Source organism: Cnephaeus nilssonii, assembly GCF_951640355.1.
Source record: "Cnephaeus nilssonii genome assembly, chromosome: 15".
Taxonomy (NCBI): Eukaryota; Metazoa; Chordata; class Mammalia; order Chiroptera; family Vespertilionidae; genus Cnephaeus; species Cnephaeus nilssonii.
The window spans coordinates 41,170,678-41,196,760 of NC_137086.1; the positions used below are offsets into that span (position 1 = coordinate 41,170,678).

At 45.3% G+C, this 26,083-nt stretch overlaps 1 protein-coding gene across 1 annotated transcript in view; it reads left to right on the forward strand.

The window, feature by feature from the left end:
• Positions 1-26,083, forward strand: part of ANTXR1 (ANTXR cell adhesion molecule 1) — a 215,106-nt gene that overhangs the window by 141,422 nt on the left and 47,601 nt on the right. Inside the window, exons 14-16 of the mRNA XM_079792527.1 lie at positions 8,214-8,255; positions 13,934-14,029; positions 15,556-15,723. Of these exons, the coding sequence (XP_079648653.1) occupies positions 8,214-8,255; positions 13,934-14,029; positions 15,556-15,723 (306 nt within the window). The remainder of the gene's footprint in view (positions 1-8,213; positions 8,256-13,933; positions 14,030-15,555; positions 15,724-26,083) is intronic.

The window sequence follows — 26,083 nt, forward strand, 5'->3', positions numbered from 1 at the left end:
GCTCCCTGGAGTCCTTTCCAGCCTCCACCCTTTCCCACTTGGACACTCCTCACCCTGCAGCTGACAAGCTTATTTCTCACTAACACACTGAGCTCTGCCATGGCCTGCCCTCACCTCTGGAGTTCCGCAGCCCACGCCCCACACACCAGTCTGTGCTCACGTTCGTTCACCTTGCCCTCATGGCTCCCCTCATTCCCACCCAGCTGGCCTCACAGCTTGCCTTATAACCCACCCACCACATCCTCACCCCTGCTGGTGAACTGGAAAGTTGTGAGCTATCATTAAAGACAAATGGGTTCCACCTTAGCTGGTTTTGCTCAATGGTTAGAGCGTCTACTGCAGACTGAAGGGTCTCAGGTTCAATTCCTGGTCAAGGCCATGTACCTCGGTTGCAGGCTCAATCTCCAGCCCAGGTCAGGGCATGTGTGGGAGGCAACCAACCGATGTGTCTCTCTCACATCGATGTTTCTCTCTCTTTCTCTTCCCCTTCTCCCTCCCTTCCACTCTCTCTCTCTTAAAAAAAAATCAATAGAAATATATACTCGAGTGAGGATTAAAAAGAATAATAATTAAAAATAAAGATAAGTGGGTTCCCATGGAGATCTTTTTTTTTTTATCAATTCAAGGTAAATCCTTTGAACCTTAATTTCTTTAGGTGAAAAATTAGGAAATTGGGATCATATTGTCTCTAAGGTTACCTTATATTCATACCTTCTGTAAGTGAGTCTGCTCTTTCCTTTCCAGACCAAGATTCCCTGGTCTGTAATTCTCAAACCTGGTTACACATCAAAACCACAAGGGGGTTAGACAATAAGTTTGGAAGAGACCATTAAACTCAATCTTCTCTGTAGAACTTCTCAGAGCCTTTAGTAGGATAATTTGTATTGTCAATCTCTAAACTTATTTTGACCTTGGAACCCTTCCTTGGACTATCCCTACCCCCACCCATTGACATACAGACATCTGAAAGGACATTCGTATTCTGCCAAAAACTGTGTAGAAAACATAACCCTAGAGAATGTTAAAGCAGCTGATTCCCGAGTTCTGAGGTGCAACATTTTCCTGCCCTCCTCAAAGGCTGCGTCATTGCCAACAAGCTTGAACATACAGTGAACAGTACCAACACATCCTGTTCCCTGTGTGCCCTGCTCAGGTCCCATAGGCACTGCCAGTGGCTGGCATCACCTTACCTATAACACAGGCGGATCAGACCCTCCTCCTCTGAGCCTCAGGGAATCTGAATTCATGGTTGTTGTTGTTTTTCACTGTCTCACTTAGAGTTTTGCAGTGACTCTGACATACATATTATCTAATGGAGACTATGCATAGCTATTATTTTAAATTACTATGCAAATCACTTAGGCTTTATAAACAAACTAGAAGCCTGATGCATGAAGATTCGTGCAAGAATGGGCCTTCCTTCCCCTGGCTTCCAGCACCACCTTCACTTGGGCCAGAGCCACCTGTTCGCTCCAGCCTGGAGCCACCTTTCTGCCTTCCCACGCTGCCCAAAGGCCCAAAGCGGCTGGGGCAGTGCAGAACACCTGCGTCATCACCATGGTGACGACACAAGCATCCCACCCCGCCCCCGGCCACTCGGCACCTGCATACGCAAATTAACCTGCCATCTTTGTTGGGTTAATTTGCATACTCACTCCTGATTGGCTGGTGGGTGTCGCAAAGGTATGATCAATTTGCATCTTACTCTTTTATTAGTGTAGATGAGGAAATTCCTGCCACTACTCTCATTTTATTTATTGGTGAATGTGGCCTTCTAAACAATCCCAGTCTTAAGAAAGATGAGATGAGAAGCCAAAAATTATTTCAAGTTTGAGTTCCAAATGTCAAAAAAAAAAAAAAAGTGAGCTCATTTCCTTGAAAATTTCTTGTACTGTGTTCTAGATCAATACTTAGCATTAGCCTTTGATAAACTTATATAGTGTAACACCACTGCATTCAGGAAGCATGTGGCCAGCATTAACCCACTCTAATCAGCTGGGAGGTTTTTATTATATTTATACCATTTCTATAGTAGTAAGAATCATTTGTCTGACATTAGCTAGCATCTCATACTTTATAGGCACTTTCCATATCCAGTCGCCTACTTTTCCTTGGTTTCTTGATTTTAATTAGAAGTGTATTTATTATAAGGACTGGGAAATCTAGAATATAAAAGAATGAGAGCAAGTATTTCCTTCTATCTGAGACAGGAAAGCCTTCTTTAGACGGCCTTTTAGATCTTGATTGGCCTTCCTTCTGTACACAGTTCTGTTCTGGGGGCTCCTCCTCCCACAGAACCTTTGAGGCCAGGGAGGCAGCAGAGGAGGTGGTGTTAAGAGGTTAGCTTAGAAGTCCCAGGATATGCAGTGTTTTCAATCAAAGCCTCCAAATATCTTTAGCCATCTAAATACACTTATTTGAGCTAACCTCTCTGAGCATGCAAGAGGTAACCATTTGTGAAAAATCAGTTACACTTAATTGGTGATACAGTGGACTGTATAACAAAACAAAACAAAAATGGAAAAAATATAATAACCATTGTTTTAAATGCATAGCCAGGCTCACAAGAAAATAGGGGACATTTCCAGGGCTAAAAATAAAGACAGATCTGGAAATATGATGGTTAGCTGACCTTAAAGCAATAGCGTTCCTAGGAGAGATATTCTGATCTTAATTACCCAGATAGGCCCACAAAAGTTTGGGAGTTGGAATTGAGTCTTCGGCTTAAAATTGGGACCTTAAGTGAAAGAATGGGCTATGCGTTTGGTGTGTGTGTGTGTGTGTGTGTCTAAGAATTCAGAACCATAACCTCTCAGTTTTAAAGTTCAAATATGTACGTACTACTTGGAGTTCTGTAAATTACAAGCTGAGAAGGTCCCAGTGTGGAAGTGTTTAGGAATCTGCAGAAGGAAACTTGAGTCCTCTCTGGCAGGTTGAGCCCACAACCCAGTCCTCATAGGATTCCCATAGGTAAATGCAAACTACACATGAGCTCATAATCCAAAATTACCAAAAACCCAAGGAGTATGATTACTCAGGCTCCTTGGGGTTTTACTAAACATGGAACGTACAAAAGACCAGAAATCAGATGAGGAACTCAGGCCCAGCCAACAGTCTCTCCTTTCTGTCTCCAAAGTTAACAATAGTTGTTAAGTAGCAGATGCACCAAAAGTTCTTTAGATACCATCATTTTTCCTATAAAATGAAGGTTGTTCCTAAAAATATCACTGCATATGGAATTTCAGCCTCATGAAAAGAAGGACTAGTGGGGAGGGGGGAGGTTCAGAGCAGATCATTCAAAACTGTGCAGTCTTATAAAACAATACCCTTATAAAAATTAAAAATAAAATAAAAAATCTCACCATTTGAAGCATCTTATATTTTTAATTAAAATAATGCTGCAGTGAATGTAGCACTTTTCCTTGATTTTTAAAAAATAAACACATGAACTCTCCTGGTGGATGAGTGTGATGTAGCACTGTGGCTTTGAGTTACGGAGACAGGACGGAAGGAAGGACATTCTTAGATCGAAGTGTCACGACAGAGGTGGATGGCTGTGACTCATTGTCTTGTTATTCCTCTGCACCGGCTTAAAATAGAAATCCAGCCTTTGTTGTTTTGCCAAGTTTCTCTTTTCATAACAAAAAAGAAAAAAAGCTATTTGTGTGGTTCCAAATAAGACCAAGTGCCAGGAAAGTACTGTTCTGCTGTTGTCAGCAGTATAGCCTTTTCTTTAACCCACGGTGCGTGCTTCTGATGCAGCATGTTGCCCGCACTCGTGACTTTAAATGCCATGTCTAGTGAGCCAGGGTGGCCATCACCTGGGAGGAGGAAGAGGGTAGACTGTGTTCTATATTCCACTGCCCAGGACGGTAGCAGCAGAGTTACAGCAAGAACGAATCAAGTGGCCAGGATCAAATCATACAATCTAGGAGCTGAACTTGGATGCTTCCGGAGAAAAAGAAACAAGCGTAATAAACTCACCATGTGCTTAATTTCACCTTCACATTTTATAAAATAAATTTTAAGAAAGAGCTTTATGGAGACCTAAACGGTTGAACTTGACTCATAAAGCCAGAATAAGTCCCCAGGTGTCAAGCAGGAACTGGGCATGTGTGATCTTTCTACTGTATTTATGCCAACCTAACGATATCTCCACATCTTCCCTCATGACTATTTCCAGCAGCCAAACTAAGAGGCGTACATGAAAACTTAATTTTGTTCTGACTTACAGTTGCCAGTAAGATTTCAATTTAATAAGATTCTACCTGGTCTTTTCTGGCTCTCTTTCCTTAACCCATAGAACATTCATTGTCAAATCTGACCCCATCTCATGTCTACCTAAACAAAGATGGCTAAAATCAGGGCTAAAAGTGGGGAGAGGAGGCATATCTCCCAATGCACAGCAGAGACAGTTTCAAGAAATTCTCAGGTAGCAAAGAAGCATTACTAGAATTCAGAAGTTCCATATCCCGCCTCATTTTTCTTACCCCCATTTACTTCACCAGTCCACCCAGCTACTCCAAGGAGGCAAATGGGCACTTTCTGCCCATCCACAATACATAAGCTGAAGACGGCAGTAAGTGGTGGGGTGCGGTGGACCTCAGGAGGAGAAATACGAAAAATGTCCCCAGATTCACCCCCCACACTACCATTTGGTTCTATCATGTTGTGTTTATAAATATGTTGGTTGAGGAATTTTCTTTTTAAACATTTGATTAAGGATCCTTTCCAGCTTATCTATCTTTAATTTGTTCCTTCTAATGAGAAAGGAGCCGATGAGCCCACTCCCAACCAAGAGGAAGCTCCCAGAACCTTCTGAGAAGGGAGTAGGCCAAATCAAGCCTAAGCTTGGTAGTGCTCAGTGGAATTTAGTTTGCATGCTTGTTAGAAATACTTTCTAGTCATACTACTTGGAAGCAAAGAATTATGCAATTAACCTTTTAATTACCATTGAAAGTGCTATTTAAAAAAAAACACACACACAAAAAAAAAACACACCGGGTTACCTGAGACCCCATGAACAGGACCTTGCCTGTTCTGTGAGGTCACAGACTTCCCAGGGGAGGTGTACTTATTGGTGATCTGCTGAATGAATAGGTGGTAACAGGGGTATGTACAGGTGTGCGATAAGCAGGAAGGGATAGCAAGCATTTAGGCAGAAGACAGATGCTGCAAGTGAGAATCAGCAGGGTGCATGGAAGGAACAAGAAGGTGACCCAGGGGCTGAAGTACAGGGGAGAGTGGAGAGGAGTGAGGTAGACAGGTGGTAGGGCCACCTCATGCAGGCCTGGGGGAGGGAGGGCAGTTAGCATTTTATCCTGTGAGCCCTGGGCCGCCGCACAGCAAGGAGGCAGCGGCACTGAATTCAAGAGCTGCCCACCTGCTCCTCCAGGCGGCGTGCACTCTGGACGGGGAGGGTGGGGGGGAAGGTGGAGAAGGCTGACGTGTCCCTGTGCTTAGGTCACTTCTTTGGGTGGCCCGTATGCTGGTCTTGGCAGGAGGGTTTGGCTCATTTGCAGACAGTCTATCCAGTTTCAATGCTTGGAAAAATCATCTCATGACTTCAACTTAGCCTGTCTAGATCACACTTTGAAACACTCCCCTGCCATCCTATGGGCGAGCTGCTCCCTGAGCCCGGTGGAAGACTGGTGATGGGAGGAGGGGGAAGAGGGGAGGGGGGAAATTAAGAAGACTTCTTCCTCATTCCTGCTGAATATAGTCAGATACCCAACCAATGAGACCAGATTGGAGGTGCCTAAATCCTGTTAACCTGAACATGGGTGGTATTTTTCCAGAAGCTCAAGTGCCCAATGTACAGCGTGTCAGCGTGAAATCTGGATTATAAATTAGCCCACCTTTGATTAATACTAAATTGAGTATTCTGGCACTGTCTTTTGGTTTCCCCTTGGGACATTGCTTGAATGGCAACCCATAGATGGGTTGGTTGGCGTGGTGGGCCACTTGCTGCGGCCCTTCCTCGCTGATGGCATGTGCCCACGCATATGTGGTGAAACATGCTGTTGCTGACCTCTTGTAGCCCCTGGTCACTGTCTGAACACCAGCCTCCTGTCACTCATTTATGAAGCTCTGGCCTCTAAGCTGCTCCATCTGGAAATGACCATACATAGCCTTTTAGTTCACACAGAGGTTAAGTGAAACCTTTGTTAAAGATGCAATAAAGACAAGACACGGAGACGGAAAGAAAGGAAAAGGAGAATAATAATAACAGTCTGCACCATCAATTGAGCACCCACTGTATACCAGGTGTTTTACAAATGCGATTGCTCATCGTGACTCAATTCCTGCAAGGTTAATGTTTGACAGATGAGGACAGTGGAGCTCAGGGAGGTTCAAGGACTTGTCAAATCCTCACAGTAAGAGAAGGGCAGGTCTGGGGTTGCTCTGACAACTCCACTGTGCTGCCATGCAGTGAGGGAGGAAGCTGGTGGCCCCGTCAAGACAGAAGCTCAGCTGCTCTGCACCGAACCTCCAAATACACCCCTGTCATTATCTGTCTGTCATCCCAAATACCCTGCCCCTTCACCCGCCCCTTCCTAACCCTGCCCAAAGAGAAGAGACACATTCTAGATGGCTGTCCCCAGCCTCCCACCCTCCCTCCCATTCCCAGGCATTTCCTGTTTTTAAATCATCAGTGCCTCTGGGATGATGGGAAATCAGCTCTGGGCAGGAATGGCCCTCCCCAGAGATTTTCTTAAGAAATTCGGAGCCAATGTTGAGTGGGTGAGCAAAATCATGGCTTCATGCTTTCCAGAGACCTTCAGCAGGCTCCCCACAATGGCCAGGAAGTGGAGGCAGATGAAATGATAGTTTGAAACCCCTGGAGGCCTTAACCTCTGTTGTCCTTAATTAATTGAATGCTGTCCTTTTAGATGAGTGGAGTCTCAATCCCCAGGCTGGTGTTAATAGAGCCTCAATCCAGTAGCCTGTCTCAACATACAGAGATGACATGACAGATAGTGGTAGCCCGGATGATAACAGTGGGAATCAGAGCCCAAATGAGACCCCAGAATACTCATTAAGTCAAAGGAGATGTGTGCTTAGTAGGCAAGAGCTTGATTCCTAGAATGCAGTCTGCTCTGCAGCTAGGAGAGCTCTCCAACTAGATCAAGGAACTGGTCCGGTGGGCAGTGCCCAAGCACCCATCCACAAGTGGTCCACACCAGCCCTGGCACTAAAACATCAAAAGATATATAATGAGCTTTGTATTTACCTGAATTCCTTAAGGAAAAGGACTGTCTTGTATGTAGCTGGCCCAACATTCCATTAATAAGCTTGAGATGAGAAGAGGGAGCTCCCAAAGGACATGGTAGAGTCACCGTGATAATGACCAAACTGCCTTATAAAAGACTCTAATTAACTGCAAGGGCTTTCTTTTTGTGAAGGGGGTGTGCAAGTTGGGGACACCAGTAAGGAGAGGTCGCTTACTGCCACCCAGCTGTCCTCCTTCCCTGTCCTTCTCCCATGTGTCACTCATCTTCTCATTGGATGGAAGGGCCCCCAACTGCTGTCTTCCCAGAGTGTCCACATGTCTCTCTTCAGCCCCAATGACAGGGCAACTGCAAAATACAATCTTATAATGTTGCTATATAAACCTTTGTACTCCTTTAAGTTCAGGGCCCTGAAAAAAAAGCCATGGCTACCCCTTCTTTGCTGTCCACTGTTGAGACTCTATCTGCCTGACATTCACACCCTACACCCTCCCTAGATGGGTACTGCTTGGGACCAGTGACAGTTAACAGAACTACCAACAGCTCTTGGGGTCCATATCTGACTCCTCTCTACAGCACCATCTTGACCTCTGTTGTGTACGTTTGTTTGTTAAATACGTAGCTGGTTGAATGGATGGGTAAAGGATTTCATGAATGAATGACTGGATGAATTAATGAGTGAATAAATTTGCATGATAGCTACCTGGGATAAGAGATGAAACTGTTATCTATGAAGCATTTTTTCCTTTATGAATGGAACAAACACCATTATGAATGGAACCCTCAGCCTGGACCATACTTTAACTAACTGAGCTACTCTGCCCACAAAAACACATCATGGCATTGATTAAGCCTGCCTTGCTTGGGCCTGTTTCAATGGCAATTATGGCCACACTACCCAGACAACTCTTGAGAGCAGGCCTCTTGAAAAGCAGGTGGCTGGAGATTTCCACTGACTTGTTCTTTATTTTGTCTTTTCAGATTATCAAGGAGATGCCTCCACCTCCTGCTGAGGAAAGTGAGGTGAGTGACCAGAGCCGGGAGCAGCCAGAGGGGCAGGGTGTTGGAGTGGGGTGGAGAGCTGGGTGGGCTGGGCTGAGACTCGGGCCCCTGCAAAGCAGAGCTAAGTTGGGCCCAGGCTCCCTGTGCATGTGAAGCAGCAGGCAGGGAGGTCTTCGGCTCTTTCCCAACCAATGATGAACAGGAATGAACTAAACTGGCAGTCACAGGCAGAGGCTTGGGAAGGTTTTCCTTGCACAGATAAAATTTGAGATGCAAACAGAAACGTTTTTATCACTACAATTATTTTTCCTCTAAAAGAGACACTTGAGGGATCTCTTCTCCCTGCAGAGACTTATGCTTTATATGTCCAGATCAGGGGAAATCCGTGATTCTAGGAACCGCCTGTTCTTTAATTTAAAACAATGTTACCTAAAGATTTGCCAGGAAGTAATGAAAATATATTGGAAGGGGATATGCTAATATCCTGGCCGTGCTCTCAAATCCTCATCATTTGAAGGAAGAAAAATATCTTAGACTCCACCATAAATTGGCCAGTGAGCAGTTTGCCTGGGGTAGATTAGAGTGGAGGCATTGAAGGCTGATGGTGAGAAGGATTATATTGGGGGAGAGGGGGCAGGAGTGCCCGGCCAGTGGCTTTTCTTGTCCTCTGATCACTTCCGGGAGAGCTGGCCACCCTGGATGCAATGCTCACCAATTTATAAACCTGGGTACAGGTCTGAAAACCCAGTGGGACCAAAGGCTATAATGATGAGGTTTCTAGTTCCTGGTCCTTAATCCCTAAGGTCTGTTGTGTGCAAACCGAGCACCACCCCCTCACCATTCCTCCTCCCAATGTCTTTGTCAAGTTTCCTACATACAGAAAGAATCATGATTACATTTAAAATTCCATGTGGCTCTTATATCCTGAACCATATGCATGTAAGCCAAGGGATTTAATAGCTGCCATCAATTAAAGCACATCTTGTTGGAATGCTAACTTCCTGCCCAGAAATCAGGGGAGGAAATTACATTGCCGTGCAAAGAGGAGGGAGGGGAAAAATAACACCCTCTTTACATCCACAAAAGCCTTTTGCTAATCCTTCAAGAGAAAGCACCGTGGTTAGTTCCCGCAGGTTCCACTTTGGCAGTGCTTCTGCTGCGTGCAGCTGTCTCTTGTTCTTCCAAAGAAAAATAGGTCAAGGCACTCTCTTGACGAGGTTGGTCTGTTTGCCCTGTTCCCTCCCCTCATTATTTTCAATTAGAGGAGTCGTTGCCCTTCCCTCTGGTGCTGGCCCTACGTTTGTCTTTGGAAGGTGACGTGGCAGCTACTGTGGCCAAAATATGCCAGGAGACTTAGGTGTAAGACTGTGGAGTATGGCTTACCCCAGACTCCAGCATCTAGCACAGGACTGCACACACAGAACAGGTTAATAAGTATGTGTAGAATGAACTACCACTTTGGAGGGGAAGTGGGACTCGAACCTAAAAAATACCAAGAAAGAGTAGCTGAAAGCAAGAGAAGTAATTGAGGTTTTCCAGTTTCATCTAATATCCTTAGAGAAGTCTCACCTGAAGAAGGCAGACCTGGTTTCTGACACAGAAAGACAACCTCGGGATGCTTGAGGTTTAAAGGGCTGGGCTAGACCTAAACGAGTTTCCGTGCTGGCACGCGGGCTGCGGGCGGTGCTGATTACCTTAGCATGCACCTTGGCCATGAGAGTCCCTTGGCTCTGGGGGTTAAGCAGCCCTAATCTCCCACCTAATGTGTTTTGGCAGAAAAAATAATAATAATAAAGAAATCCCACAAAAACAGATAATATAACTTAATCCACACAGAGTATTTTACACAATGCCCTGAAAATCATAGTCAGAATCCAGACAGCCTTCTCCACTCCAACTCCCTGTGTTCAAATCCCACCAGCCCTTCAAGCACAGCTCATGTGCTACTATCTCTGAAACCACACTTTTATTCCTTCCATCACAACTCATTTCTCCCTTTTCTGCATTCCTAGGATGTTTCATTGACTCTTCCTTCTGCATCAATGTTTAATATCATTAGCTAGTTAAAGATCAAGATCTATATCTAATTAATCCTTGATTTATCCCCAGAGAGCTTAACATGTTGTCTTACACTCAATTTCTAGCTATATGAAGTCACTCTCTGCCATCCATATATAAGCAAGTCAAGGATGTGTTATTCCAACTTTCATCAGATCTACTAGCATCGTATCCCAAGAGACAAACATCTATTTAAATAATGAAACTTTAAGAATGAACACAACTTTATAATGTGCTGCACAGTGATCCTGTTTAATAGGGAGTATCAGTATGCACAACATAAAAAGCCATGACTTTTTGAGATTCCATGCAACCAACAGTGATACTTCTGTATAAAGGGGGGTCAAAGAAAAATTAATTGAAATGTCAAGATCTCAGCAAAAGCAAGGAAACTCAATTTTAACAACTAAGAGGGGCATTTCTTCTCTAATTGGCAGCAGAATGAGGTTTCCTTACTGAGTTTCTAGTTATTCCCAATAATTGGTAGTTTATGGGAGAAGCCAGTAATGGGGCACTTCAGCTGCTGGTTCCATGGACTTTCTGACTCTGTGTGAGAGGGAGAGGGATGTGTATTGAATGCATCCAGTTAACAATGATGATGAACTTATTTTTAGGTTTATTATCACGCTCACTGATCCTAACAATTTCTCCAAGGCAAAAACTTTTTAGATGAAAATAACTGAGTGATGGAAAAATTATACAAGTTTTCTAGGACCAACCAGCAGTCCTGGGGTCGCTCACAGCTATGTCTACACAGACAGCCAGAGTAGCCTCCCCCTCTGGAGGGGTGAAGGGCCAACCTATCGCCAGTGGACATCAACTGCACACTGATACACACTCACACATGCACATACATGTGTACACGCCAAACAGGTCCAGAATTCAGTATTCAATATTTCAGTAGTTAAAAAAAGACACATTGCTTCTAAAAAAAAAAAAAGAATACACTATTCTTTATTGAAGAATGCAAAAAATCGTTGCATCATCCTTAGTCATGGTGTGTATGTGAAGGGTATGTTGGTGTCATGACATGTTCTACAGCTCAGAACAAGGAAATCTTAGGTCATTTGGCATTTTTATATTTACAAACAAAGGGGTTGCTGGATTTTTCAGTTTACTCCTAGGAATTCATCTCCAAGACTGACATTGAGGATGACTTCTCTGGCTTATCCCCAAAGACGTCAGATGACACAAGCAGCCAGTTCTACTTTAGGTTCAGCCCTTCAGAGCCTCCTGGGCCTGGAGTTTCTGTGGCCTTTGCCCTTTACTTATTTCATGTCATCACCCTCACCAAACTTACTCCTCTAAAAATATGAACAATCGTGTTGACAGCTATATCCTCCTTATTTTTCTCAAAATATCACACTGCACTGGCTCAGAGGACTCAGCCACAGTGCCAAGTGAGTGAAAGATGGAATGGACAAATAGAAGGTTCTTATTTGGAACTATCAGGGCTTATCACAAGGATTTAAGGTGGATTATGGTTCATTGAAATGTTAAATGGATTCAAAGGCTGATTTAAAACTATTTCCTTGGGCTCGATTCTGTTTCAGTTACATTCTCCTTTCCATAGATAGTTCCCTCTAGCACCTGCTTGGCTTGAGAGTCTATTTGGGTCAAGCTGGCCAACTGGATATCAGAGAAGCAGGAATGTTAACGAACTTGTAGCTTGAGTCTAAGAGGGCCACCATCTATATGCACAACTCCAGGGGGAGCTGTTCACATCAAGACTCTGGTGTTGTCCAGGGCATGGAGCGGTACAAAAGCCTGACATGATTGGAAAGACGGAAAAGTTGAGTGTCTGAGGGCAGCACGGGACTAAGTCAATTTGGGGCTAACCCAGTGAGTGCATCTGACCTCAGAGTCTACAGCTATTTCTTTCTAGAGCAGGACACGCCCAGGTCTACCTGAGGACAAGCAGGTCAGATGGTCCTCTACCATCTGAGAAATGTGACCCAAACATCAGCCAACTGGACATCTGGGGCCACCACATCCTTTAAGATTTAAACATAACTTCCCCTGATGGAAAACCAACACTCCTCCCCAAGTTCTGCGGCTTCTCCAGGCACCACTAACTCCTACTTCTTGCTTCCCCTCTGATAACTCCCCTTCTTCGTTTGCTGGATACCATCTAACAAACTCATTCCCACACTCCCCCAAAGGCACCGCTGGCACAAGGCCATCTGCATAGGGACTTTTGCTGAAGGATTAAAAGTATGTGGTTGCAACACAGTGCAGCCAATGAATAACTCCTAACAGAATATTAAGCAGCCTCTTCTGTAGCATCACTGTCATTCCCGCTGCTGGGAGGGTCTCAGCCATCTCCTCAGATGGGTACTGGTAGCTCAGTTCCACGCTTTCCTGCTCATCTTCTGCCAACTGCCCACCAACCCCTGATTCCTATTGCTTTGCTCACACAAAGCAAGTCAGTTTATCCATCTGTCATCCAATAATCATAGAGTATTTCTACATTGGCGGTTCCCCTCCCTGCTACATCCTTGAAGAGCAGTGTGAGGACAACTTGCCAAGAGCCCTTGTACTTCATTAGATGTGAGGGTCACCTCGGGTGCTGCCGGTTTTCTTAGTGGAATTGCTGGGGACTGTGATTTTAATCCACCAATTTTTGGCCAAAGACACATCAAAGATTCCCTTCTCATCCGAAGATTGCAAAACCCTCCGGTCTCTAGAATGTGTAAACAGAGCCATGGTAACTGCAGGGAAATTCCAACTCTCTCATTGGTCAAAGCTTGGGCCTTTGTGTTGTCTTCTGCTGTTGTTTGAGTTTGGCAGGCAAGCTCGGGTCAGGGGATTAAATGGCAGGCTTGGTGGATCAGGAGCACGTGGAGCTGATTTAAGTGTTGGCATTTCCTGTTGTGGAAACACGGGTCCCTGCACATGCGCAGGAGGATAGCCCCGCCTCCTTTCTCCGGCACAGCCCAGAAATAGAGGTGGCCGCAAGTCCTGGGCAAGGAGGGAAGAGATGAGTGTGAAGGCAGCTGGCTGTGCAAGTGTGGGGGGGAGATCCTGGGACAAGGCATCAGGAAACCTGTCTAGAACTTCAGTTCCATTGATGTCTTCCTAGCTCTGAATCCGACTGTCCTCTTCTGGGCGGTGGGAAGGCTCAATTAGATGGCCTCTCCTGGTTGTCCTCCTGTCATTTAAAAACGCAGGAGACTCATCAAGCCATTTCGATTTCCTAGTGAATAAAGCAGCATTATTCTTGGAGTTTCTTGTGTTCTTGGTGCTGCTGTGTTCAGTTTTGGGTGATATAATTTTAGGTATCTCCTTTGGAAAATGGCACTCGGCCAGGGGTGCCCAGGCTTTTTGAAGCCCTATTTCATAGATCACACACACACACACACACACACACATACACACATACACACACACACACACACACACACATCCGCCTCCAGCTGTAAAGTTTAACCATGTATGTAAGAAAGATGCCTGGTTTGACATCACAAGCCTTCTGAAACTATATCATGGGGGGCAAATACTGTGGATTATTTTGTTATTGGAGGTTTCTGCTTTTATTTGATCATTTCACCCAGACAGTCTCCTTTTATCCATGTTGCCACAGTGGACACATACCTACAGCATGGTGCTTTGCCTCCTTCATGTCCACACTCTCTCTGCAGGAGGAAGATGATGATGGTCTGCCCAAGAAAAAGTGGCCTACGGTGGATGCCTCTTATTATGGTGGGCGAGGTGTTGGAGGCATTAAAAGGATGGAGGTAAGCCCTGGTCGGTGTTGCTAAGTGATTAGAGCGTTGCCTGGGTACGAGAGGGTCTTGGGTTGGATTCCTGATCAAGGGTGCTTACCTGGATTACAGGTTGATCTCTGGCCCCAGTCAGGGCAGGTGAAGGAGGCAACCAATCGATGTGTCACTCTCACATGTTTCTCTCTCGCTCTCCCTCACCCCTCCCTACTTCCCACGCTCTAAAAAATCAATGGGAAAAATATCCTCGGGTGAGGATGAATTAAAAAAAAGGATGGAGGTAAGAGAACAGCTTCATGTACAGTAGTCCCTTCCCCCCTTATCTGTGGTTTCACTTTCCACAATTTCAGTTACCTGCAGTCAACCATGGTCCAAAAACTCCAGAAATAAACAGTTCTTAAGTTTTAAGTTACACGCTATTCTGAGTAGCATGATGAAATCTCGAACTGTCCCGCTCCATCCCTCCTAGGACGTGAATCACCCCTTTATCACATGTATCCACACTGTAGATGCTCCTCGACCCCGGTTAGTCAGTTAGTAGCCCTCTTAGTTACCGGATAATCTGGCGAGGCAGTGCAGTGCCGGTGTTCGGGTAACCGGTTTTACTTCACAGTAGCCCCAAAGCCCAAGAGCAGTGATTCTGGCAGTTTGCACATGCCGAAGAGAAGCCATAAAATCTTACCTTTGAGTAAAAAGGTGAAAATTCTCGACTTACTAAGAAAGAAAAAAATCATATGCTGAGGCTGCTAAGATCTAGAATGAGAACAAATCTTCAATCCATGAAATTGGTGAAGAAGAAAAAAGAAATTCATGCTAGTTTCCTGAGAAAGATAACGTTTATAATGGTATATTGTTCTATTGTTGTATTTTATTATTGGTTATCATTGTTAATCTCTTCCTGTGCCTAATTTCTAAATTAAACTCTATCACAGGTATGTGTGTCTAGGAAAGTAGGTAGTATACGTAGGGTTCGGTACTATTCGTAGTTTCAGGCATCCACTTGGAACGCATCCCCCAGGGATAAGGGAGGACTGCTGTCCTCATATCTATGTGCTGACCACTCACTGTGACTACTCACTGATGGAAAACCCAAGCAAACTGATGAAAACTCATACCTGGGATCTGGTAGGGATGTTAATTGTGAGGCATTAGGTGGAGAAATGGAAGGCACAGCCTTTTAACTGTACACCCCCATATCTTGCCCACCATGAGTTGAAGCAGTTCGCTCCTCTGCTCAAACCCCCAGTGGTTTCTTCTCTCCCTGGAACAAAATCCAAGTTCTTACCGGTGCCTGCAAAGCCTTTGCATCTGCTGTCGCCATGGCCTGGACACTTCCACCCCCAAATATCCATCCACATGGTTTGCTCTCTGCTCCTTCAGCCCTCGCCCTTTCCCTTTTCCACGCCTCCCTCTTTCCTGGCCCTCAAAGCCCAGAGGAATTGAGGCGTGGGGAACACCTGCACTGCCTATCACATATGTGTTCTCTGGGGACATCATACTTCATTTTGTCATTTTGGTTTTTTGTATGTTATTTCATTTAGGTCCGTTGGGGAGAAAAGGGCTCCACAGAAGAAGGTGCTAAGTTGGAAAAGGCAAAGAATGCGAGAGTCAAGATGCCAGAGCAGGAGTACGAGTTCCCTGAGCCTCGAAATCTCAACAACAACATGCGGCGTCCCTCCTCCCCTCCGAAGTGGTACTCTCCGATCAAGGTGGGTCTCTTTCTACTCAAAAATCCATCCTCACTCCTGATCAAGCACCTTTAGTAAGAATCAGACTCTTTGACATGATGGAATATCAAACCAAATTCCAGATCATCACAATGGAACAAATTTCTCAGCTCGTGGATGTGAAAGTGCAGGTACTCACTTTTTCTCAATTTCCGTGTTATCAGGGCTGAGCACTAGGCTTTTTTGAACCATCATAGCAAAGTAGTGGAATGAAGGTGGACTTGGAGAGTAACCCCAGAGGATCTTTATAAATTGTATAACATCTCATTTCATTGGTAAGCAGTTACTCTTGCCGTAACATAAGCCCATTCCCCTCCCGCCGGTGTATAAGCACACACTGGTGGATTGCGTTGGCCATCAATCTAGGACTCACTCTCTCTGGCTTCAAGCAAAACCCCTTTTTTCTCTGCCATCTCTCTTCCCCCCACAGCTTTAAATCTTAAAATCTCTCTGGCTTACTAGGAAGTTTAAACCACAGGAGGCAGTTCATGCTTCCTGAAGGCCTATTTTCTCTTGCTCTGGGGTACAGATGCCTTGGAATATACGTGATTCATTCAATACCCTTGCTCCTCAGGCTTGCCCATTAACATCTGCACTGTGCCAATTGTCAAAGAGCATGAGAAAATCATAACTTAAAAGACTCTGAGAGAATCTGTCCCCATTCCTTCATTTCATAAAACTCCTTCAGAAAACTGAGGCAAGTAAAGTCCTCGCTCTACCCAAATCCGGAGCCCAAGACCCCCAACTCCGGTCTATAGTCTCTACTTCTGTGCTCCAAACAGAACTGGACCAACTCCAAGGCTTCAAGTGAAAGATTTAGTAAAAGAGCCTGCTCTCATCACAAACACTCACACACACACACACACACACACACACACACACACACACAGCCTTACCCCTCTTCCAATGACAGTTAAAATAACATTCATTATTCTCTGAGTTATTTGCTCAGAATATCCCATCTCTTATGAAATCAAAGGAATAACCATTTTAAACAGCAAGTGACACTTTATTGGTAATTGTCTTTTCCCAGCCGAGCCAGCTTATGCCCACACTAATTGCAAGGTATTTACATTTTGGCTTGCCTGTGTTTAAAGCAGTGAGATTCTTTTTTAAGATAAAACCCCTGGGGCAGTGGGTTGAACTCTAGAAAGATGTGGGCGAAATGTAGCTGCTTGACTAACAGCTGTTTGCTTGTAGTTCTTTTCTAATGTGGAACGCGCAGTGGCGTGCATGCGTGCACAGACAGGAAGGAGCCGCAGAGGATCTCAGAGATGAAGACGAAAGGGGTTTTTCTCTGATGTCGTTTGCAGCCATCTATACCTTCAGACTAACACAACATATTTGGTTACAGCCAGGTTTTTGTTTATGTATTCTTAGACATTGAGAGAATATGAATTCTGTTTGAAGAATCTAAGTTGTGCTTAACAGCACATTATTCCTTTATTAACTGGGGGTTTAGGACTGAGTTTTATGAAATACATAAGGATATGGACAACTAGGTTTAGGAATCTAAAAGCATCCCAACACCCGCTTGGAATTAGTATCAATTCATTGAGTGTTTGTTGTGCATCGACTGTGTGCCAGGCACTGCCGGATACTGAGCGTACAGAGGTTCTCAAACCTCGCTGAGTATCAGAAGCACCTGGGAAAGCTCTACAAATACAGATTCCCAGGCCCAACGTCTCAAACCTAGTGACTCGGAGTCTCACAAAAGGCCTTCAGAGATATACCGCCCTTCACAACTTGCTCACTTATTTTCATTAAATAAAATTCTTTTTCCCCCCAATGCTTCCCTTTTCAAATGTCACATCTAAACTCCCCAAGTGATACCTTCTGTTGCCCCAGTTACTGCTCCCTCCACAGTCCCTGCTCTTGAGCCTCCTTCTTTGTCATTGTGTTAAGTCATTGGTTCTCACAGTGGCCCCTGGACCAGTAGCATCAGCATCCCCCAGGAATTGTTAGAAATGCACATTCTCAGGCCCCAGCCTAGATCCACTGAATCAACAACAAGGGTATGGGACTCCAGCAACCTGGGTTTTAACAAGCCCAATTAAGAAATTGTCATGGAAGGTCCCAGCCAGCCTTTCAATGGAGGTTCCCTGAGGTGTCTGGCAAAGAGCCCCTGATCATAGCTCGTTGGTTTGTCAGGAGTCTCAATAAGGAGACCCACATTGGATTTCACAGTCCATTTTACCACAAACACAACTATTGGATTCATACCAAGGGGCTGGGAATCTGAGTCTCAAAGAATCACCCAAACAACCAGGTGGGAAAGACCCCACCGGGACTAAGCGCCTCACCGGGACTCCCTCGTCAGGAGCTGAGACAGGGTGACCGCCCTCTTGCTGGTGGAGCAGCTCATGCCCGCACTTCTCAGCTCACATCGCTAGATGGGAGATATACAGTTGCCCTGATGTGACTGCCCATGTTTATGAGTCTTCTCTCCACCAGATTTGACCCCTGGAAGGCACCAATTTTGCTTGCCTGACCTTTGACCTGGCAGTGAACAGCACTGTATCTGGCACAGAGTAGGGTCTCCACCTTCTGATGTTACAGAGCTGAGGCACAGGATGTAATCATAAAACCATTCCCAGAGCTTCATGCCGGTGAGACTCTCCTGGAGTACACGGATCGCTTTGGTACCCTCCGCTCCAAGAAGGTGACACTGTTCTTGCTATCTCTTCGAGGGAAGGAGAGAAAAAGAGAGGTCATCTTATGTGTATCTGGGCCAAGTGGGGTGAGGAACGGGCCGGGACAAGGAAGTTTGAAAATAGAAGCACAGAAAGGAATTCAAAAGTCAAAATGTATACTGTTTGTCCAGAAGAAGGGCAGACTTCCTCCCAGAAAGTCAGTGTTGATCCTACTGAACATGCTGCATGCTCCAGGATGAGCCCCACTCTAGCCACAGTGCCTATAGACATCGCCGGGCTTTGGACATAACATTTAGCCTCAGGAAGTACCGTAAACTCTGATTCCCTTTCCTGAACCATCTCGCTGGATTTATCACACTCCTGGCAAGAAAAGAAGGCACACTCAAAAGGGTTAAACAGCACAGGTGTGGGCAGGGCTAAGGGAGGGACCTGAGCTGTTACACCCCTAGGCCTGAGGGCAAGGAAGAGAGATGGGGTCACTGGAGCCAGTTTTCTAGAGCTGAAGCCACCCAATGGGAACTGTGGCCATAGAGAGGAATCAGCAATGTAAGCCTGGCCTGCCACCTGCTTTTATATGGCCCACAGGCTAAGAATGGTTTCTATATATTTTTTAATATATTTTATTGATTTCTTACAGAGAGGAAGGGAGAGGGATAGAGAGCTAGAAACATCGATGAGAGAGAAACATCGACCAGCTGCCTCTTGCACACCCCCTACCGGGGATGTGCCCGCAACCAAGGTACATGCCCTTGACCGGAATCGAACCTAGGACCTTTCAGTCTGCAGGCCGATGCTCTATCCACTGAGCCAAACCAGTTTCGATGGTTTCTATATTTTTAAATGGCTGTATAAGTGCCTACATAATATCCTTGGGTTTGCCTGTTGACCCACAAAACCTAAAATATTTACTCTATGGCCCTTCTCAGAAAGTAAATAAGGACCATATGATTTCACTCATATATGGAATTTAATGAACAAACTGAACTACCAAGCAAAATAGAGACAGACTCATAGATAGAGAGCAGGCAGATAGCTCTGGTTGGGGGGACAAGGGGGAGGAATTGGGGAAGGTGGGAGCATTGAACAAAAAAGGAAAAAAGAGAGAGAACTCATGGACATGGACAACAGTGTGGTGATTGTGGGGGGCAGCTGGAAGAGGGCATAGAGGAAAAAAATGTTTGCAGAGCCCTGCCTTATAAGAATGCAGCCACTGTTGGAGCCAGGGGGTCAGGGAAGGAGTAGAAGGGATAAATACCCCAGCCTTTCCCTAATCTTGCCCTCTCATCTCCTTCTGGTGCCTCCTATTGGCCAAACCGAAGGGAAGCCAGATGATGCCATCTGAAAGGGTCAGATTTCCAAGGCACAGAGCCAGGAAGGCAGAGGAACACAGGGAGTGGAGGGGGGCAGGCAGCTCATGGAGACAAACCAGTCTCCTCTGCCCCTACTATACACAGGGAGAACACCCCCACCCAGTGCAAAACTTTCAGGGGTTCCTGGGGAGACTCTTAGCTCCCCAGTTAAAGTGATCAGAATCATATACATCTTTTAATGCATTGCATTTGACTCACTTTTTTCATGCGTTTCATAAAATAGATTTGAGAAGCAGGTGAGCACATTTGCTAAGCAAACCCAGTGGGAATTCACCAAGCGAAGGAGTCCACAGTGGGCTTCTCTCCACCATCCCCTGTCTAATTTAAGGCGCTGACCACACTGACCACACTTCACCCTTTCCTCATTCCAGGCCCATGACTATTTGGCCGGAGTTTTCCTTTGCTTGGTTTCCACCCCCTGGATTTACAGCACCCCATGTTTCTCATTAAATTGGGACTGACCATTTCAGACAAGTTAAGTCATGCCCAGATATATGGCCACCAGATAGATTAAAACCAGGACTGTGTTCAGGTTCGCTGGAAGGCTTGCAGCCTTCAGAGAAACCACTTTTCTCGTTTTCCAGTAGCTCCTCCACATGACTGGAAATGACAGAAATGACAGCCGAAGGACAAAAGCCAGACCCTGGCGGGCCAGGCAGCCTGGCTGTTCCCTGCAAGAGACAGAGCGGCCTGTGCGGCTTGCAGGGCCTGGGAGGGGGCAGTGTTCTGTTCATTTTCTGTTCGGCCCACCTGTTGGCCTTGGCCTTGAGCCCCTTGACCTTGTAATCAAGCAGCTTTCGGTCATGAAACTGTCCAGGAATGAAGCTGTATATAGCTCAGTAAAACACCCTGGAGCTTTAAATATTGTCAGATGTGCGGTTGACATTGAACAGACTTTTATTGTCCCTCTTCAGCTACTTTTCAGAAAAGGTTCCCAACTTTTTTTTTTAACAAAGACCAAGAAGGAGCAAACAGAAATTACCGGGTGTGTATATAAGTATGTGTGGGGTGAGTGTGTATATGTGGAGAGGGAAGATGTAGGAAAAGTTTCCAACTTTATGCATTAATTTATTTCATTTGAAGGGAAGCATGGGCCACGATATTTACCATATATTTGAAGGTGCAAAAATTCCAGTGTTAGTCTATAACGGCCCTATAAGTCCAACCACTCTCAAAATTCTCAGCCTCTGACTAACTTCCGCTAAGGCAGACAAGCCAGCAAAGAAGACACAGCTGCTGCTCGCCCAAATAGATAAATAAATAAAAAGGAAAGAAAAACCCAGCCACACATGCCATGCACCACGTGTTTTGAGTGGCAGGGGCATAGGCCTTCCCGGTGCAATCTTGCCGTTTAGGAAGAAACAAAGCTCGAGTTGACATTGGACCTCTGCTTTGTCTCACTTTGTGGATCAGAAGTTTTTGTCCGAGGCTGAGATGCGTTGGGAGCCTGCAATGGTAAATTTCTCACTTTATAGTCAACGCGCCTCAAATGGAAGAAAGCTATTTTTAGACGTCACCTAATACAGTCTGGCGAAGGGCCCCCCGGGGGTTGGGGAAATCTCTTAGCTCACAGAAGCAGCTGGGCATTTCTCCTGGGGAGTGAGGACCAGCATCTTGAATGTGTCCCGTGGAGAAGCCTGCGCGTGGTGGACGCTCAAAGCTAGACTAAGTGGTGGGGTCAACCCGAAGGGTCCTCCTGAGGCTTGGGATGAGGCCCAGGGACTGGTTGAAAGAACCCCCTGAGGCTCTTCTGGCCCCCAGGGGATGCTATTAATAAGCACATTAGCTACCGTCTTGAATGACAGGCTTCTGCCTACATTCAGAAATCAAGGCTCCACGAGCCTTTGCTAGGCATTTCTCTTTGACTTTACAGAGTTATTCTTTATTCTCTTCTTGGTTATAATACTTATTCTAAAGCTCCCTTTAGCTCTTGCATAAAAAGCTACCTGGTATAGGCATAGGAAGAGGTATTGATTAACAAGATTGTTTTCGATGCCGAAGAATGGGGACTTTAGGGTCATGTGTGGGACAGTCAGACTTCGGCATACTGAGGATATAACTAGAGCTAGCTCGTCTCACCTGGGTCAGGAGAGTCCAGCAACAGCCACTCACCTGGGTGAAGCACTCGCCTGGAGGAAGCCTGTACCATAAGTCAGGCCCAGATCCGGGGCCTTCCATGCACTCACTCCTTTATTTCTCATAGCAGCCCTTCACAATAAAAACGAATACGACTCCCATTGTACAAATGTGAAGACCAAGGCACAGAGAGGTTTGGTAACTTGCCCAATTTCATACCTTTAGTAAGATGTTTCTTGCTTTATTTTATTAACTGCAAGGCATTCATTTAAACTAGCAATGAAAGCTGTTATTACTCAAGTAGGAGAGAAGACAGGGAGCCTGAAAGTAAAAGACCAATCAGGAAACTGTTATCAGAGTGAGTGACGAGGGAAGAGCACCCTGGAGACGGTGGGTCAGGAGCGGCCAGGAGGAGGCGGCTGGAAAGCTGTTACAGAGAGAACATCCACGCGGTGTGGTGGAATTTGGATGTGAAGAGGTGGGGCGGTGGGGAGGTGGGTTCAGCTTGCCCATCTGGATGGATGGTGGTGCCGTGAACCAAGGCAGGGTTTGCAAAAGGAGGAGCACGTTAGGAGAAAGAAAGTTCAATGTGTGGTGTTTGGTTTTCAATACCTGTGCTGTGTCTAGGTCAGGCGTCCTCAAACTACGGCCCGCGGGCCACATGCGGGTGTTTTTGCCGTTTTGTTTTTTTACTTCAAAATAAGATATGTGCAGTGTGCATAGGAATTTGTTCACAGTTTTTTTTAAACTATAGTCCGGCCCTCCAACGGTCTGAGGGACAGTGAACTGGCCCCTTGTTTAAAAAGTTTGAGGACCCCTGGTAGGTTATAACTGAGATTTGGTAAGTCATTGGATACCCAGATCAAGAGCTGAAGAGTGACAAAGCTGAAGATAGGATTTGTGAGGCAGCAGAAAAGGGGGAAGTTCGGCCTCTGAGACTGGCTGAGAGTAGTCAGGGTGAGCCTCAGCCTGGGGGTGAGACTAGAGGAAGACCCAGGGGAACAGCAGAGTGTAGGCAGAGGGGAGGAGCAAAAGAGGCTGAAAAGGACTCACCTGAGAGAGAGAGAGAGAGAGAGAGAGAGAGAGAGAGAGAGAGAAGCAGGCAGAGGCTGATGGCACAAGAGCCCAGGGCCAGTGGGCAAAGGGAGAGGCCCTCAGATCTCTCAGAAGAATCGAGTAAAAGAGGCACAAAGGTGGCCGAGACATTTGGCCCTCGGGCTGCCATGGGTGGCCTAAGCAAGAGCAGCTTCGGTGGAGTGTGGGGGCCACTGAGCACTGCCAGAGAAGCGACATTGTCATGCTGAAGAAGAAGTGTGGCTCCAGGGAAAGGGGAAAATGGGTTGAAAAGGCACAGAAGAGAGGATCCAAATTATTGGATCCTTACACTCTGCATTACATTCTTTTCTGTCTTTCTACAGAGGCTCCCAAATGGTCATCGTAATGGCGTTACCATGATCGTAGATAACATTTAATGAATACTTTCTATGAGACAAGTGCCTGTCTAATTGTATGCCTCATACCACGTCTATGGGACAGACAGTATTATTATCGTCATTTTAAAGATGAGAACAGTAAGCATTAGGGAGATGAAACAACTTGTCCGAGGCCGCAGAGCCAGTGAGGGATAGTCCCAGAGTACAAACTCAGGCAGTTTGAATTCCGTCATTTTGTGCTTAAATATTACACTATGATCTGTTGACACAAAGAAAAACATAATTTATGACCCGTTTGTTTTTCTGGTGTTATACATCTAGGTGGCTTCTGCTCTTTTGCTCTGCATGTAGCTTTAAATGTCTGCTGCGTTAATTAATATGCTTCAACAGCCAAATTTTCTTTCAGCCTTACCTCATTGCCCCTCATCTGTCAAGAAGTTGAGTGACTAGCACCCAGAGTGCTGTGGGTGGGCTGATTTACAAAACCGAATACTGTTAGTCACCCAAAAAAGGGGGGGACGAAAAAGAGGCATTCTTCCAGGAAATCCACCTGGTTATATATTGAAATATAAATGCTTATCCCAAAGAACCCTAAAAGAAAACATGCAACTGATGATTGAGACGGGTTGAATGCAGAAAACCATGCTGAACACAGCATTCTAAAGTCATTTCAAAATATTTTCAGAGGCTTTCGTAAATACTTTGCCAAAAGAGATGAGAAACACTGCACTTAGCGAGGCAAAGTTAACCCACAAGAACTTGAGCAACAGTTGATAAAGGTTCAAGAGCATACTTTTGGTATCTGAATATAACCCACCAGAAAATAATTTCAGAACATGAAGTCTTCGACGTGATATTCTTAAGTTAACATTACCACTGTGAATGCTTTGTGTCACAGAACTTGAACTCTCTAGACACCCCCAGCCTTCCCAGCACTGTCCTTCAGAGACTCTTCCAGACCCGTGTTCTCCAGCATGCCTGATTGAGACCCAAATGGGAAATACATTTTGGCCCAGTATTTGCCTATGCATGTACATTTTTGCACACATGTACACTCATACATACCCACACCCGCACACATTTATCTGAAACACATTTTTCACAAAATAATACTTATACTCACCATGTGCAATTAACTGTAATCTTTTCTTTTCTATCCTATTTTATTTCTTAAAAATTCTGTTCCTAACATACAAAGTTGTTTCATGAGCACTTAAAGAGTTGTAACCTACAGTTTAGAAACTCTGTTCTAAAGGATCTAAATTCAGGTGCTCCAGCCAGAATTGTCCGAGGAAGAAGCTGCCATCGGTATAGTAGAAAGTATATGGGCTTTAGAATTAGACAGACATGGGGTCCAATCGCACCTCTCCAGTGAACAAGCTGGGCAGATCTCTCTGATCATCTATTTCCTCTCCATAAGTCTTTGGGGCTGCTGGGAGAATGAGATGAGAGGACACAGGTAAAAGCAGTTAGCCCAGCACCTAGTAGCACTGAATACATTCATTCACCCAACAAATATTTATTGAGCATTAGATGCTGTCCTCGGGGCTAGGCACACAGCAGTTCACAAAACCAGTGATTACCTCTGCTTTCACGGAGCTGGCATTCCAGTTAGCAAAGACAGATGATAAGCAAACTATGTCAGGGAGTGATAAGGGCTGTAGCGTTTCCCATTGCTGCTGTAACAAATCACCATAAACTTAGTGACTTAACACAACACAAATTTATTATCTTATAGTTCTGGAGGTCAGAAACCTAAAATGGGTCTCGCTGAACTAAAATCAAGGTGAGGCCAGGGCTGCATTTCTTTTTGGAAGCTTTAGAAGAAAAATGTGTCTCCTTGTCTTTTCCAGATTCTAGAGGCAGATCCACTCACATAGCCCCCTCCCAACTAACCTGGCCAAAGGCACACAGCTTGTTCCCTGGAGAGGTGGGATTGGACCCCATGTCTGTCTATTGCTAAGCCAGCCACAGTGGAGTGAGTCTTGTCACTTGGAGCACTCTGTGCCTCAGCGGGCACATCTCCTTCTCTGACTCTGACACTCCTCCCCTCTTTTAAGGACCCAGGTGGTTAGATGGAGGCCACTCAGCTAACTCAGAATAATCTCCCCACCTCAAGATCCTTAACTTAATCACATCTACAAAGTTCTTTTTGCCATGGAAGGCAACATGTTCACAGGTTCCAGATAATAGGATGCCATCAGTAAAAGTGGAAGGAGGGGATTTTTCCGCCTACCACAAGGGCAATGACAAAAAAATGGGGCACAGTAAAGGGGACTGCTGCCTGTTGATGGAGTCACCAACCAGGGGTAACACTAAGAACAAAGCTAAATAAATGTCTTTTTGTTTGTTTGGTATTTGCAATGGCAGAAACCAGCTTCCGTAAAGTGTCTCATGGCCAGAGGCATGAGACTGCCTTCATCATATACTGGGGAGACACTCTTCTCAGATTCAACCAATTACACACAACTACAAAGAGGTTGTGATTTGAGGTCATCTGTGATTTTTGGTAATATATCCCTTGAGCCATGGATTCCTGAATGAGTCGTTCCTGCCGAGTGAGGCTAGGGGACAGCCAGGTATCTACACCCAAGGGCCTTTCATTGGTCTTGCCCCTAGATACTTCTGTTTAGTAATTTTCCTGTATCTATCATCACTGTTTTCATTTATGAACTCTGGGTACTAAGGGAGGGGGAAAAACTCTAATGAAAGCTGAAAAGACAGACTTGTGTTAGGATATGCCCAGGAATGTGAAAGGGCAAAAGCCAGCAGCCTGAATGAACTCTGTGTTTGTAAACTTGGGACTGCA